The 14,439-nt window shown below is 43.4% G+C and overlaps 1 protein-coding gene across 1 annotated transcript in view; it reads left to right on the forward strand.

The window, feature by feature from the left end:
* The window catches only part of SNED1 (sushi, nidogen and EGF like domains 1), an 81,700-nt gene that overhangs the window by 49,841 nt on the left and 17,420 nt on the right, over positions 1 to 14,439 (forward strand). The window contains exons 15-22 of the mRNA XM_063133226.1: positions 1,257 to 1,373; positions 1,474 to 1,590; positions 3,016 to 3,129; positions 3,896 to 4,069; positions 6,547 to 6,660; positions 11,687 to 11,800; positions 13,397 to 13,510; positions 13,707 to 13,820. Of these exons, the coding sequence (XP_062989296.1) occupies positions 1,257 to 1,373; positions 1,474 to 1,590; positions 3,016 to 3,129; positions 3,896 to 4,069; positions 6,547 to 6,660; positions 11,687 to 11,800; positions 13,397 to 13,510; positions 13,707 to 13,820 (978 nt within the window). The remainder of the gene's footprint in view (positions 1 to 1,256; positions 1,374 to 1,473; positions 1,591 to 3,015; positions 3,130 to 3,895; positions 4,070 to 6,546; positions 6,661 to 11,686; positions 11,801 to 13,396; positions 13,511 to 13,706; positions 13,821 to 14,439) is intronic.

The following is a 14,439-nucleotide window of genomic DNA, read 5'->3' on the forward strand; positions in this document are numbered from 1 at the left end:
ACTCCATTTGAGAGCAAAAGCTTTTATGTCCCTCTAAAGAAATTTACATAGGAAGGTGTATTGCTCTCTGGTGCCAACAAATTTGGGCTTGTCCACGTGATTCTAATTTTGGGGCCTAGAGCTGCAGTTGTTGAGTCTTACACTGTAGGTGTGGAGAATATTTTAAGCCATGTTGATTCTGGCTGCTCATGAAAGCTAGCATGGTCCAAGCCAGGCTCTGTAGCCTTTAGGGCTGGCTTCCTGGACTCCCCACAAGTATGTTATGGGAGAAAGCACTACCCTTTCTGTCCAAGTACTCTCCATACTTCTAGTTGTGCATGGCAGCTGTGAACCAGCAGTGCCAGAAGCTGCGATTTGAACATGTGCTGACAGTCATGGCATTTATCTCTGTGGCTGGGACACAGAATCTGATTTGGAGCATGAAGGACCATTATACAATAACTGGGTTTGGATGACATGTTGCAGCTCATTGTGGGTTATTTAACTCACAATGAGTTGCAGTGCCTATGAGCAACAGTTTGATAATGCAACTCCTGCTCAGGTGTTGTCGTGTTGTTAAATGGCCCTCGCATAACCCTAAAATAGACCATAGAGAAGTGGGGGTTGCATATTCAAAATGGCAGCCACATGCACCCTGTACATAGAATCATAGAATAGTAGAGTTGGAAGGGGCCTATAAGGCCATCGAGTCCAACCCCCTGCTCAGTGCAGGAATCCACCCTAAAGCATACCTGACAGATGCCACATGCCACAGCCTCATCTATTGTGGGCTATCATGTCATGTGAACAGCCCTGCTGGCTTAGCATAGAAGTATGACTAAACAATGGGTGATGTGCAAGACTTGAGGTAATGCAGAACGCCTCACAGCCTACACATCAGGATAGATCCCACTGGCAATTTCAATGTGTTACTCTCCAAATTGTGTGGCTGCAATTTCAATAAATTAATTATGTGTTGTGTGAAGAAGCGGTACTTGCTTTTCTCTGTCATGAATTTCTAGCCATTCCCTTTCTTTAAAGTGGTCAGTAAAGGGCCTGTTTAATGTGATCAATGGCTAATCCAACCTTCCCAGCCTGGTGCCCTTCAAACGTGCTGGACTGTGAACCCATAATTCCCAGCGAGCATGGTCATTGGCACCAGGTTGGGGAAGACTGGGCTAGAATTCCTCCTTTTCTCCCTCCTTCCCCTCTCTGCAGCAAGAAAGGTTTCTTTTAAAAGGGCCAGTAACAAATAATTGATGTTTTTCTCTTCACAGCAAGGCCAAAGCTGTGCAGCTCTGGGCCCTGCCGTAATGGAGGGACATGTAAGGAATCGGATGGTGAATATCACTGCACTTGTCCATACCGCTTCACAGGAAAGCACTGTGAGATAGGTACCCTCACCATATGTATTACAGTAATTGTAGCTGAGCCAAAAAATGGAGAGTGTCCTGGGACGGTTCACCATATAACCTGCATCTTCTGTTCTTGTAGGTAAACCTGATCCCTGTGCCTCAGGGCCTTGTCAGAATGAGGGTACCTGCTTCCACTATATCGGCAAGTACAAATGTGACTGCCTCCCGGGATATACTGGACGGCACTGTGAGACAGGTATGGAATCCGAGGGGCCTTTGTCCGGTGCTCCTTTTACTGGAGTAGCATCAATGAACCAAAAGGTGTGGCCTCCAGCCCATTGGGTACTGGCAAGTCATCAAGGATCTTTCCTATCTCTCTTCAGTCTTTAAGTAGTAGGTGTTGGAGGAGGAGGAGGAGGAGTACTTAAGGGGGTTGCCAGCTGTTCTTCAGAAAGTTTTAAAAGAGCTTTTATTGTCTTTTAGAGAAAGGAATCTGATAACAAATTACCTCATCCTAACCTCAAGAATCTTCATATACACAGGGCGTGTGTCTGTATAGCTGTAGAATAAGTTGCTACTTGAGCACTGTGTTGTTGTATCCATGCCCTATTATGTTTTAACATGGCCTATATAAGCCTTTCCCAACCTGAGTCCCTCCAGATGTGTTAGATGACAACTCCCATAATCACCCAGCCAGCTATATGGGAGTTGTGGTCCAGCACAAATGGAAGGACCCAGATTGGGGAAGGCTGCCTTATATAATGGCTTAGTGTCCTTATAATAATTTGATAAATGTATGATTGGTTGTAGGCTGCAGTTCATTTTCTTCCAGGAAAAGCTACTGTCCTGCAACAATGCATGGGACATGTTGTTGCAGGACAGTATCTTTTAATTAATTAATTGAAAACTATAGGAATTAATTGAAGTTTCTTTTTTAGAAATATCAACTTAGACCCACTAAATACTAGATGCATCATTTTACTTTGTCAACTTGAGCAAAATTTAATATATGATGTTAAAGATTTGGTTACTTTCCATTGCAGAGGTAAAAACAAATAAATAACACCAATAGAAGTCATGATAGAAATCATGTACTCATGAGCTGGATTTTTCCTGGGGACTGTTTGTTCAAAGCCCAGTGGTGGTTCCAAATCAGCACTACACCAGTTAGATGATGCAGCCGCAGATTTGCAGCCACCGCGGGCTTTTCTGCAAAGCTGCGTTTTAAAGAAGTCGGGGACTTATCCTGACTTTTTCATTGAGAGTAAGGTTATCCTGGCTCTTCCGCTGTCTGACTTCGTTCCATGGTCAATTTGGTGGGTGTTCCAGGCAGAATCCAGGAAGGGGGGGCACTAGTGCCCAGATGACCTGGCATGGGGATTATTCGATGCCACTCTGCAAGAGCGAAACTGTGGCGTTCTGAAGGAATGTGGTGCCAACCCAGCACCGTGAAGGCAGGGTCCTGGGTACTGGTCAGTGTTCTAGATTCAACCCCAGCTGCATGCTCTGAGCATAGCTGCTCTTAGTGTGGGATTGCATTACTTAGTGGGATTGCATTACTAGAGTTAGAAATCATTTATGTTCAGTTCTTGCATTCTTATAATTTTTAAGGTGCCTTTATAAGCTCTGTTTGAAACACTAAATGGAATGATTTTCTGTGGTGTGTGATTTGTTTTCACAGCTCCTTCTCCTTGTCTCCTGCATCTGTGTGAAAATGGAGCGACTTGTGAGGATGTTGGCAACAGTTATGTCTGCAAATGCCCAGCGGGTTACACAGGAAGGCACTGCCAATCAGGTAAAATACACCGAATAACTCACAGCGTTCTCCTTATCATGAATAGTGTCACATGAGATGTCATCTGTCCTACTATAGAGGGCAATGCCCACATTTTCATGAAATGAAACTAGTCAAGTAATGGTTTAGACTACTTTAGGGTGTGCTAGAATGGTATATCTGAAAATTTCAGTGTCCCAGTGATTTGGGAACTTGTGCCAGAGCCTGTGCTTAGAGCTTGGCTGGAACATGCAGCCCTGCCCCTTGCAAAGAATTTGCTCATCCCTCAGAGAGCAATGGAATGGAGACTGTGGGCATGTCTACACCAGCCCTATATCCTGGGATCGTTCCTGTGCATCCAAATGCCACACAGGGAATCCCAGGAGCAGGCAGGGATGATCCCTCCATTTTCCTGGGTTAACCCTTAGGGTTAACCCAGGAAAGGGCCTGTCTCTGTGTTGATCATTTGGAGTGCCACAAACTTCAGCCAAGAGCAAAGAACAATGTTCCTAAAAACAAGCATGCATGGGTAGTTGTGCTGCTTTTTGGAGCCAGCCATGGAGAGCTTGCCCTGGTGACTAATTGTAAGGATGGGACTATAGGTTTTGCTCCTCTGATTAAGGCAGGCTGCAACAGGGGGATTTTTCTACTATAACTCAGCAAATTACTTGCACCACCTACCCCCATCAGCTCATCAGTGCAAACCCTTTAGTTATATCAGTGTTGTTCAGTGTGCAGCTCATAGATAATATAATGAATTGATTGCTCTCTCTCATTTTCCTTCTAGAGGTAGACTGTGGCATCCCCAATGACGTGAAGCATGCTCATGTGGCATTTAACTCCACTAAGATAGGCACTCTGGCAGAATATCAGTGTGATTTTGGGTATATCCTGAGTCCCCAGAACAACCCCACTGTGTGCAGAGCACAAGGCACCTGGAGTGACCCTCCTGAGTGTAATGGTAAGTTGATTCATGCTGTGTGGGTGTGGGTGTGTCAGAGGAAGGGAGAGAGGAACAGCCCACCGATCCTTTTCAACTTCAAGACTTCAGCAGAACCATAGTACTCCATAATGCCCAAATCCTGCTTATTTTTCTTGGAGGGACGACTAAATGGAACCAACCCTTCTTTTGCTTTCTGTGATCATCTTGAGTTGTTCTAAAATTCTTGTGTATCTTGGAAGTATGCCCCACTTTGCTGATAAATGGGTGGATGAGAGAAATAGCATAAACTGGTTTCCAGTAGGTAGCCACCTATTTTACCTGATGGAGCCACCCCAAATTAGCAGGTATTTTGGAAGCTGATGTCCTCTGCTTCTACCTGATTGACCTCTCTGTGACCTGGTTCACACAGCATAACAGCTCATGGGATAAGCCACACTTGGACTATCCAGGTTGAGCAGTAGAGAATGGATATGCTGCCTCTTGCACACCTTCTACTACCACTTTTGATCAGCAATCCACGTAGGTTGCTTAGCTTGCCACCTGAATCCAGAGCGCTGGGTTGTTTAGGGGCTAAACAATTCAGTGGTTAACCCTATAACAAACCACGGGTTAACCACTGGTTTGTTTAGCGTGGGAGGCAGCATGTCTATTCTCTCGTGCTCATCATTGCTGTGTCGTGTCAACTGGCCCTATGAGTATTGTGTGTGTGTATGTATATACATATATAACATTCTTTCCTCTCTGGGAAATCTGTGGCCCCACCAGTACCCAGCCCCTAAATGGACATAGGGAAATGGGGAGACTTCTTAGTTGTCTAGAACTTGTCTTACCTCTGGAACGTCCCCCATTTAGTACCCACTTTTCTCTGATACCAGCAGAATCCTACTGGACAGGCCAGTCATAATGTTGCTAAAAAGGGGAGAACGTTGTAGGTAGTTTAGATCTGAAGATGCTAATGGTCTGGATTGTGTATTATCCTTTTCAAACTCAAGAAAATAATTGTGCGGATAAGCCTTGGTGAAAGAACAGGAGGTGTAAACCAGGCAATGCTGATATAGCTGCAAGACATTGGACAAGTTCACACGTCATGCTGAGCCACCCTGAGGATAAGGCACAGCGGGGTGGTGATTTGCTTGTTACTCCTGATATACAATCACGCACTATGTGGGTTGCCATGGCTTGTTTCTCCCTCAGTCCTCCCAACTGCTCCTGACACGTATTTCAGGCACCTTTACCACAGAAGTCCTTGTTTCCTCATTCCCTACGTCAGCACCTTTTCTGCAATTGGTCCATTGAGATTGCTGCCTCACAAAGGACACACACACACACATCAGATCGCCAAATGCATATAATTTTCTGAGCCCTTATGAATGTGGTAATACATTCGCTATTGGGGTCTTGTGCAAGTGCACAGGAGTGCAAGACTGCCTGTCCCCTATTTAGCCTATCATACCGATATACCCCTCTTGTCAATGCCCTTGTCAGTTTCATCCTCCACTTTGGCACTTGCCTTCCTAGGGAACACTATTTTTTTATGCACTACCTAAGTAATTACACCCACCCGAAAAACTCCTCTTGCAGCTGCTAACTTCCTTCAGCTCCCCCTCTCCCCCGCACCCCCGTTCATTCATGTTTGTCACTTCCTTCCACTGGTCATGATAAGTCTTGGGATCAGGTGTGGGTGGCCTTCCTGGCTTTGTTCTTCCTCCTCGTGAGTAAACATGAGGAGCCGAGCACAGAGCTCTTCAGGTGCTCTGTGCCCATCGGGGGGAAGCGGAAGCAAGGTTTGTTTGTTTGTTCTTACCTTTTCGCTGGAGCGCACGTGCGCTCCTCTCTCTCATTTTAAAAAATATGGCGGCTGCAACATCCTTCTGGGATGTCGCACGGCTGTCTGGACACCCAGGGAGGGTTGCGGAAGCCAGTAAGTCTGCAATCCTCCCCCTACACCCTTGTGGTGTAGACATGCCCCAAATTTGATCAGAGCAGGGATGCTAAGGGAGGGAGAGTTTTACTTTTCCCGCCATATAATAATTTCCAGTTTAAATCACTGTTAGCCCCTCTAGTTTCCTATTATCTATTCTGACTGTCAGCGGTGCTACAACATCTGAGGCAGGAGTCTTTTCCAGCCTTGCCTTGGGTTGCTAGACATTGACTTTGGGACCTTCTGCATGCAAAGCAGGTGCTCTACCTCTCAGTTATAGCTTGGCCCCATGTGACTTGTGCTCTGGTCCTGAAATTGGTGTCGAGGGTGGGATTGTATTTTTCCATTTTGTCCATACAGTGGGATCTCTTTCTGCAGATGTCCACATTTCCCATGATGGGCTGGGAGTGGCTGTTTAAAAAATGCACCAGATCTTATGTGCAAGCTGTTGATATCCACACATCTTTGTACGTGAGATTGGGAGGGGGTGATGTAGCTCTTTTCCAGGGCTTTCCTAGACTTCAGGCTTTACATTGCAGATAGATAATGGCTGTCTCTCCACCCTCTCTTGTAGAAATTGATGAGTGCAGGTCTCAGCCATGTCTGAACGGGGGCTTCTGTAAAGATCGCATTGCCTCTTTCCTCTGCTTGTGCAAAGCTGGATATACAGGACACCACTGTGAGTTGGGTAAGAGAATATGCCAATGCATTTGCCAGAAAGTTGCATGACTATGACAATGTGTTATTAATTCAGCACCATTAATGCTACATAATGCTTTTTGGAGTGATGTGACTGAAAAAAGAACTCTACATCTCAAGGAAGTTCAGTCAAAATTCCGAAACTGAGGATATCTTGAGTATTGCATCCCATTCTGGGTACCACACTTCAAGAAGGATGCAGACAAGGTGGAGGGGGTTTAGAGGAGGGCAATGAGGATTATCAGAAGTCTGGAAACAAAGCCTTATATAGAGAAACTGAAAGAACAGGGCATGTTTAGCCCTTAGAAGAGAAAGCTGAGGGTAGACATGATAGCATTCTTCAAATACTTGAAAGGTTGTCACATAGAGGAGGGCCAGGATCTCTTCTTAATCATCCCAGAATGGAGGACATGGAATAATGGGCTCAAGTTACAGGAAGCCAGATTCTGGCTGGACATCAGAAAAAAAATTCCTGACTGTTATAACGAGCATGGGGTTGGACTCACTGGCCTTATCGGCCCCTTCCAACTCTACGATTGGTAGAGACTCCCACTGGGCTGTTGGAAAGTCATAGTGGGAAAGTCACAGTTGTAAAGGCCCTGTCTTGAGCTACTACCCACCTTGCTTCTGAAGGTTGCAGATGAACTTAATATCTAAGCAAGTTCATGTGAGGAAAATGTGGTCCTTGAAGGACCTTGGTCCCAAGGCTTAACAATTAAAACCAGCATGTTAAATTGTGCATGGAAACACTGTGATATATGTTCCATTTGCCCAATCAGCACCAATCCCTCATGCATCTGTATTTTGCAGTTTCTGAGCAACCTACAAAGGCAGCCCATGTACAATGTATGGCAGCAATCCAAACAGGATACCTATGCCAAGCTCTCTTTCAGGTAGTGAAAAGCACATCATGCCACCAATGTCACTTGGATGTACAAAAATAGGGCTGGTCTAGTACCACCTCCCAAGGTGCCAGCCTTTTTGGAGAGGAATGACTTGACTCTTTTTAAAGTCCCATCCAGCACAGGCTGAAGAACACCTCCTAAATCAGGCAATAGTATTTTTGCCTGATTTGAATTTAGCTTCTGTTTATTTTGTGTGTGTGTGTGAAAGAGAGAGCGGGGGAGGAAGGCGGGGGGGGGTGTTGCTGGTTCCTGAGGCAGCTGCAATTGAATGTTCTGGTGGCCCAGTTTAGTAAATAAAGAGTTTGGTTATGCTGGTGGACCATCCTAATCTAGAACATCAGGAAACTATCTGAGGCTTAGCAGAATTCTTCACAATTTTGATGAATTGGATGTCAATGGGGTATACGTTCTATATGCTGCTTGAACTTATCTTGGCTGCTTCAAACACTCTGAACCTGACTGTTGCTGTCACTGAAAGAGTTGACTGTATTATTGTTGTTAATATTTTTATTAGATTTTCTCTGTTTATGTAATATAAATAAAATTGTGGGGATGGGTTGTGGGGGTTGGGACTATGTTGGAACACATTGAAATTATATATGTTCTCATTACTATTCAAGCATACATATCAGTGTATGATGACCAAATATGTAACTGGAGACTGCTGCCTATAGTAAGCTGCATGTTCAAATATAGAAGTAAGGTTCTCTGTCCATTGAAGAACTGATGATGTGGACTTGGACTTCCAGTTTTGAAGTATAAGTCTTTTGCTACAATGAATGCTCTCACAACCCACTTTTGTTGAAAATTGTATATTGGAATTGCATATTGATATCTTTGAACATTGTATGTGAATTGTTGTGATCATCCTTAGGGAAATAATACTTTGATTTTGTTGTTGTTTCTACTGGCATATTAAAAGCTTACTAGGCTTTTCAGCCATGCACAGATTAACACAGATTCTGCTTTAGAAGATAGTAATAAGTTCAGTTCATATTTAGCATGTGTTTGACTAGTATAGAATTCAGAAGGGTGAGTTGAAAGTTGAGTTAACAAGAAGGGTCAACATTATAAATCCAAAGCAGTTCTACTGGACAGCTCATTTAATATCAATCTCCAAGATATATTTTTTAAAAGGTGGGGAAATTGATCTCCAAATTATTTATTGTTACTTTCTACTGTTAGTTTTTCCCTACCCTGTGCCTGCTTACCCTACCCTGTACCTGTTTGCATTCTCTTCCCCTCCTTATTGTTTTACTATGATTTTATTAGATTGTAAGCCTATGCGGCAGGGTCTTGCTATTTACTGTTTTACTCTGTACAGCACCATGTACATTGATGGTGCTATATAAATAAATAATAATAATAATAATAATAATAATTTATTTATTTTAAAAGAAAATTACATTGGGTGACTGCAGGAAAAATAATGATGCAGTTGAAGTACTCCAGTAAACTTCCTGGGATACATTGTGGGATGCTCCATTCCTCTAGTAACCACAGTTTAAAATCTGGTAGAGGGATGAAAACCGGGGGGGGGGGGGGATCTTTATTATGTAATGATATTTCAGTTGCATTCCTTAATAGTATTAACTTGTTTCTCTGTAGAAGGCCTTTATAACTGGGAGGGAAATTTGGCAAAAGCAAGCTTTGGATGATCAGTGATCTCTTTCATGAGAGTGTTTTCTTTAAACTTGCTGAACTGAGTAACAGGGGAAGACCGCATAACTTCCCATTATATTTATATTTTCAGACATAAAAATTATGTTATTAGATAACAGAAGTAAAGACAAAAAACACAAGCGACATAGAAAACCCAGCCTTCTGAGAGGAATGGAAAGAACGGCAGGGAACACTTCTGATGGCTTATTAAAGAATTGAGTGATATAGGCTTGAAGTAATGCCGTTGTTAACGACAAGAGGAGGGTGTTGTACAAAGTAGTTGATCTGTTAACTGAACAAAAGGAAAGTTGTTTTATAAGGTGGTGGTTATTTAATAAGTTATCTGGTACCTTTTAACTTCCAAAGCACTTCCAAATTCTCATCTTTACTTGCAAGAGCCTTATGAATTAGGCTATTTCCCAGGTTTTCTCCCATTCAGGCATTGTTCATAAACAGATCACTTTAGCTTTTAGCAGTCAAGCTACATTGTGAGCCTCGAGACTTTCTATAAAACCTCACAGATTTCAAGGTTGGACGTGGACTTGGGTCCCCCAAATGAGAACTAATTGCTAGCCACTGCATCATTCCCTCCAGGTTATTGTTGTGACTGCCTTGGAAGTTTTATCAGGGTCACAGCCTCATAGGTGTTCAGTAGATTCATCTTGGCTATATTTATGCAAGCAGGGATGATGCGGTGCACAGGGCCAGCCTGACTGCAGAAGCAATCCAAGCAATCTCTCAGGGTGCCACTGAAGCTGTGTGCCATTTGAGGGGTATTCCCTCAGATTGCAGTGTGATTCTGGGGCACACCTCTCGGACAGTGTGATGTAACTACTCAGGGTGGCAAAATACCCTGGTCCGGACCTGGTGGCAGAGGCTGGGCTGTGGGAGACACCTGCTCAGCCATTTAGCTGATTGTGTAGGGCTATTTGTACATAACGACAACCCATTATTTTAAAATCTGTTGGGTTGTCAGGCACATACCTGCCTCTACCACTTTAGCACACAACCCCAAGATCAGCTCCTTCATAGGTTGTGTAGAGTGACATGTGAATCCAGAGCGCTGGGTTGTTTAGGGGCTAAACAACCCAGCAGTTAATCCAACATCAAAACATGGGTTAACTGCTAGGCTGTTGAGCCTCTAAACAACCCAGCAGTCCAGGTTTACGTATCATACTGCACAACCTACAAAGGAGCCAATTGTAGATTGTGCTGTAAAGAGCAAGAAACATGCGTACTGCAGGCAGTGCATTCATGCATCCCCAACAACTCCTTGTTTTTTAAGCCAGTGGGTTGCTCTTATGTACAAACCAGGCTGTTGCAACTCACACAATCTCAAGCATCAGCATCCTCTAGCCAAGATAGGTGGCATTTGCCCTCTACAAATCCTTGGGAACCCCATTGCTACAGTTATTTGTCACTGCACATTTGCACTTAAACAGGGCTATACCACATTCCTTAGTGCTAAGAGGTGTGGGTTGACTCTACTCCTTTTCCAATCCCACCTTCCAGGCTGCTTATGCAGGACTCTTACCTTCCTAAGGCTTATTCCCAGCAACAAAAAGGACATGGTGCTAGGGCCCTTTTGACCAATCCTGTATGCTCCTGCTGCTGGGTAAGACGGTATAGGATCTAGCTGTAAATGAGGTAGGAAGCTGCTTTGGTCTATCTAGCCCAGTATAGTTGACACTAACCCTTAAAGCATTTTTAGTGAACTAATTGCTATAGAAATACTTAACTTCGTACCTCCCTGCAGTTCCTTGGTTGTTTGCAAATGCTGGGTTCACACAACACACTAACCCAACCAGTGTAGGTTGTTGTTGAACTGTGGGTTATCGTGTTGGCTGAATGCAGTGTTTTTTCACAGGATGGGTTATTGTGTTGTCTGAACGCAGCGCTTTTCCACAGATGGTTTATTGTGTTGTCTGAATGCAGCCTGTTTTCCTCAGGGTTGCTTGTAAACCATGCAGTATCGCTTGTTTTCTACCCTGAACAGTCCAACAACAAGCCATGGGCTCTCAAGGTAGCTTGTTTGAGAGAAATGAACCACACTGGTTAATAAGCCACCATGCTGAAAATGTGCTGCTTTCAGACAACTTGTTAACCCATCCTGCAGAAAAAGCACTGTGTTCAGACAATACATTAACCCATGCTGCGGAATAAGTACTGCTTTCAGACAAGACTTGCACTATCTAGTTCTCAATTATTGTTACAGTTCTCAAACAACAGAGCCATCAAGAGTGAATGGTGTCACCCCCCCCCCTTTTTTTTGTACTACTTTGCAGCAACGAAGCTGTTTTGCCACAATAGGTTTTAATAAAAGGGGGGGGGGAAATCTGTCCTGCTTTTATGAAAAGCATAACCTGATGCTAACCTGATACTTCCTTCAATAGTCCCCTTGTGTATTTTTATTTTAATTCACTGTACATTTTTATTTTCCTTTTGCAGAGATGGATGAATGTCGGTCTGATCCATGCAAGAACGGTGGGACTTGCAAAGATAGACCAGGATCCTTTATCTGTCATTGCCCCGAGGGCTTCATTGGAACCCAATGTGAAATGGGTAAATAGCGAATTGACAAAGACCCTTTTTCAGACTTCCATTACTTCTTTCTACTATCAATTAGAAATCACTGGATTCTCCCAAGCATCCTTAATTTATTTAATCTATGTCATTGCTAATAATGATCCCACTTTCTTTTTGCCAAGATTTCATGTTGCTTACAGTTCAAAGGCACTGCCTTATAAAAAGGTTATTCTCTCTTACCTTGGAAGTCAGGATTTATTTTCTATAACCGATTCAGCTACCATAGTGTATATAAACCTCACAGCCCATGTGGACACAGCAGTTGTAGAATGGGACGTACCACTGCTCTAATCCCTAGAAAATGCTATTTGAAGATCTACAGACTTGATACTTTCTGTCTAGAGGGGTTTTGGATGGCATGATGACATACAGCAGCCATCTCATAATCTCACTGTGGAAGCTGATCATCTGTAGTGAACAGATATGGTTTGAGTCAGCTTTAATGTCCTCTTATTACTTTCAGATGAGGTCCTGTAAGACAGGCTTTGCCATGAGGTCATTCATTTCAGATCATCAGATTCCCATACAGATAGTCTATTGCTTAATCAGGTTATATTTTTCTGAGCTCATTTTCATTTCCAGTCACTCTCCCTTCCCGTACAGTGGATCCCCACACTTATTTCCTCTACCATGTAACTTCTGGATCTGTGTTCAAAAAATACCTCTGAATGTTTTTCTAGACAAAATTAATCTATGTGTCTTCAAAACAACTTCATTTTAAATTATTTTAGTTGTCAGATTTGGAATTGCAGAGTAACCTGGGCCATTATACTAATCATCTCAGCCATTAGACTTTCCTGGGTAGAAGGAAGATTCTCTGTAAATAGCCCATAAATTCAACATAACTAGATGCCTTGTCCTCCCTGCCCCATAGCACCTGCAGATGGCTATGCAGCTATAGAAGGTTAAGCTCATTGATGGTCACAGGAACCAATCCGTTAGCATGCTTGTCGGCTTATTTTTCTTGACTCATGTTCTTAAAAATCTGGCCACCGATGCACATCTCTGCAGTGTCTGAGTCCTTCTTAGTCTGAAATGTGCATGGCAGAAAAGCCTTGCGGAACTTTGCCTAACGCATTGGATGAGTTCTGCGTCCCAAAGATGTGCATCAGCATATAAATTTGTGCTTCCCTGCATACATTCCCCCTCCCACCGGAATAAGAGGAGGGAAGAGTGGTCTCAGATGCTTGTTCATGAGTGCATGACTCGTTAGCAGTGGGCAGAGATGCTTTCTTTTCTCCACCCTGCTCCTAAATTTTGCACTGTAAAGTTGAGGGGAACCAAATGGCTTAGCAAATGCTACCTGGAAGCAAATGGCTTAGATGCTCCAAGCAGGATAGGCTGCAGGAAGTGTGCCATGATCCGTCTTGGGATTTCATCCACTGATTTCATGTTTACTGGGGAGAGAAATATACTGTGTGGATGGCCCCAGGGAGGGTTTTCACTTGGAGCTATGCACTGCACTACGGCAGGCATCTTTGCAAGGGATTCTCCACCAGATGCAGAGTCATCCTCTTAATTCCATGTGACACCTCCTACAGATATCTGAGTGAGTGTATTTATGCCCTCCAGAAGTGGATGCCTGTGAATCAAACCCTTGTCGGAATGGAGGAGATTGTGAAAATTACAGTGGTTCCTACCTGTGTGTCTGCCCAGAGGGCTTCTTTGGCTACCATTGTGAAATAGGTGAGCTAAATTGTACTCGGAAGGCATTTAATAAATCCAGATGTTCTCATTAGCCTTTGGGAAAGGTCAGTGCAGTAAATAACTAAATAAACATTTTAATGGAGGAGTTTGATTCCACTCTGACAAATGCCCATGAGGCCTGCATCGCCTTTAACAGCTACGGTTCTGAACTGTTCATTGTGCACTTCTTCCCCAGCGAGTGATCCCTGTTTCTCCAACCCCTGTGGGAACAAAGGCTACTGTCTGCCCAGTAACAGATCTCATATCTGCACCTGCAAAGTGGGCTATACTGGCAAGAGCTGTGAGAAAGGTAACTAGTCCAAAAAGCAGTTCCCATAATCATCTAGACTAGAACCATTAATAATCATGCTGGTTCCAGAAAATGATGGCGCATAACAGGCAATAAATACTTTTTTGTCAATTTTTTTTAACTGACTCAGGGCAGGCAAAATCTCTGTCAGGGTTTCATCTCATAGAGTACAGGTTGCAGATTATGAATGGAACCTCATTAAGGAAACACCAGTGTGTTGGAGTAGGTGTTAACTAGGGCCAGTTCTGCACCAAGCAGGATGTAACACTTTGAAAGTTGTTTGAAAACGGTATATAGAGTGTTTAATGGGCCCCAACAGTTGTCAATACTGTTATAAACCATTAAAAAGCAGTAGTGTAGATCCTGCCTAAGAGTATATATACTGTATATATCTAGGGGTGTAAGAGAATTGTGTTTCTGCTTGCAAAACATATGAGCATGCCCTATTTGCAACCCCAAACGTGAGCAGGAAAATACATTCAAATTGTGCAAATTTCCCCATTCAATTTGGCACAAATCCCTGAAATGCACCAATTTGTAAAACCACCCACTCTTTAGTCTATGGGGGAAATGTGCGCAAAATCAGGAATGTTTGTGCAACTTTCACATTCGATAGCTG

Source organism: Elgaria multicarinata, chromosome 8 (genome assembly GCF_023053635.1).
Source record: "Elgaria multicarinata webbii isolate HBS135686 ecotype San Diego chromosome 8, rElgMul1.1.pri, whole genome shotgun sequence".
Taxonomy (NCBI): Eukaryota; Metazoa; Chordata; class Lepidosauria; order Squamata; family Anguidae; genus Elgaria; species Elgaria multicarinata.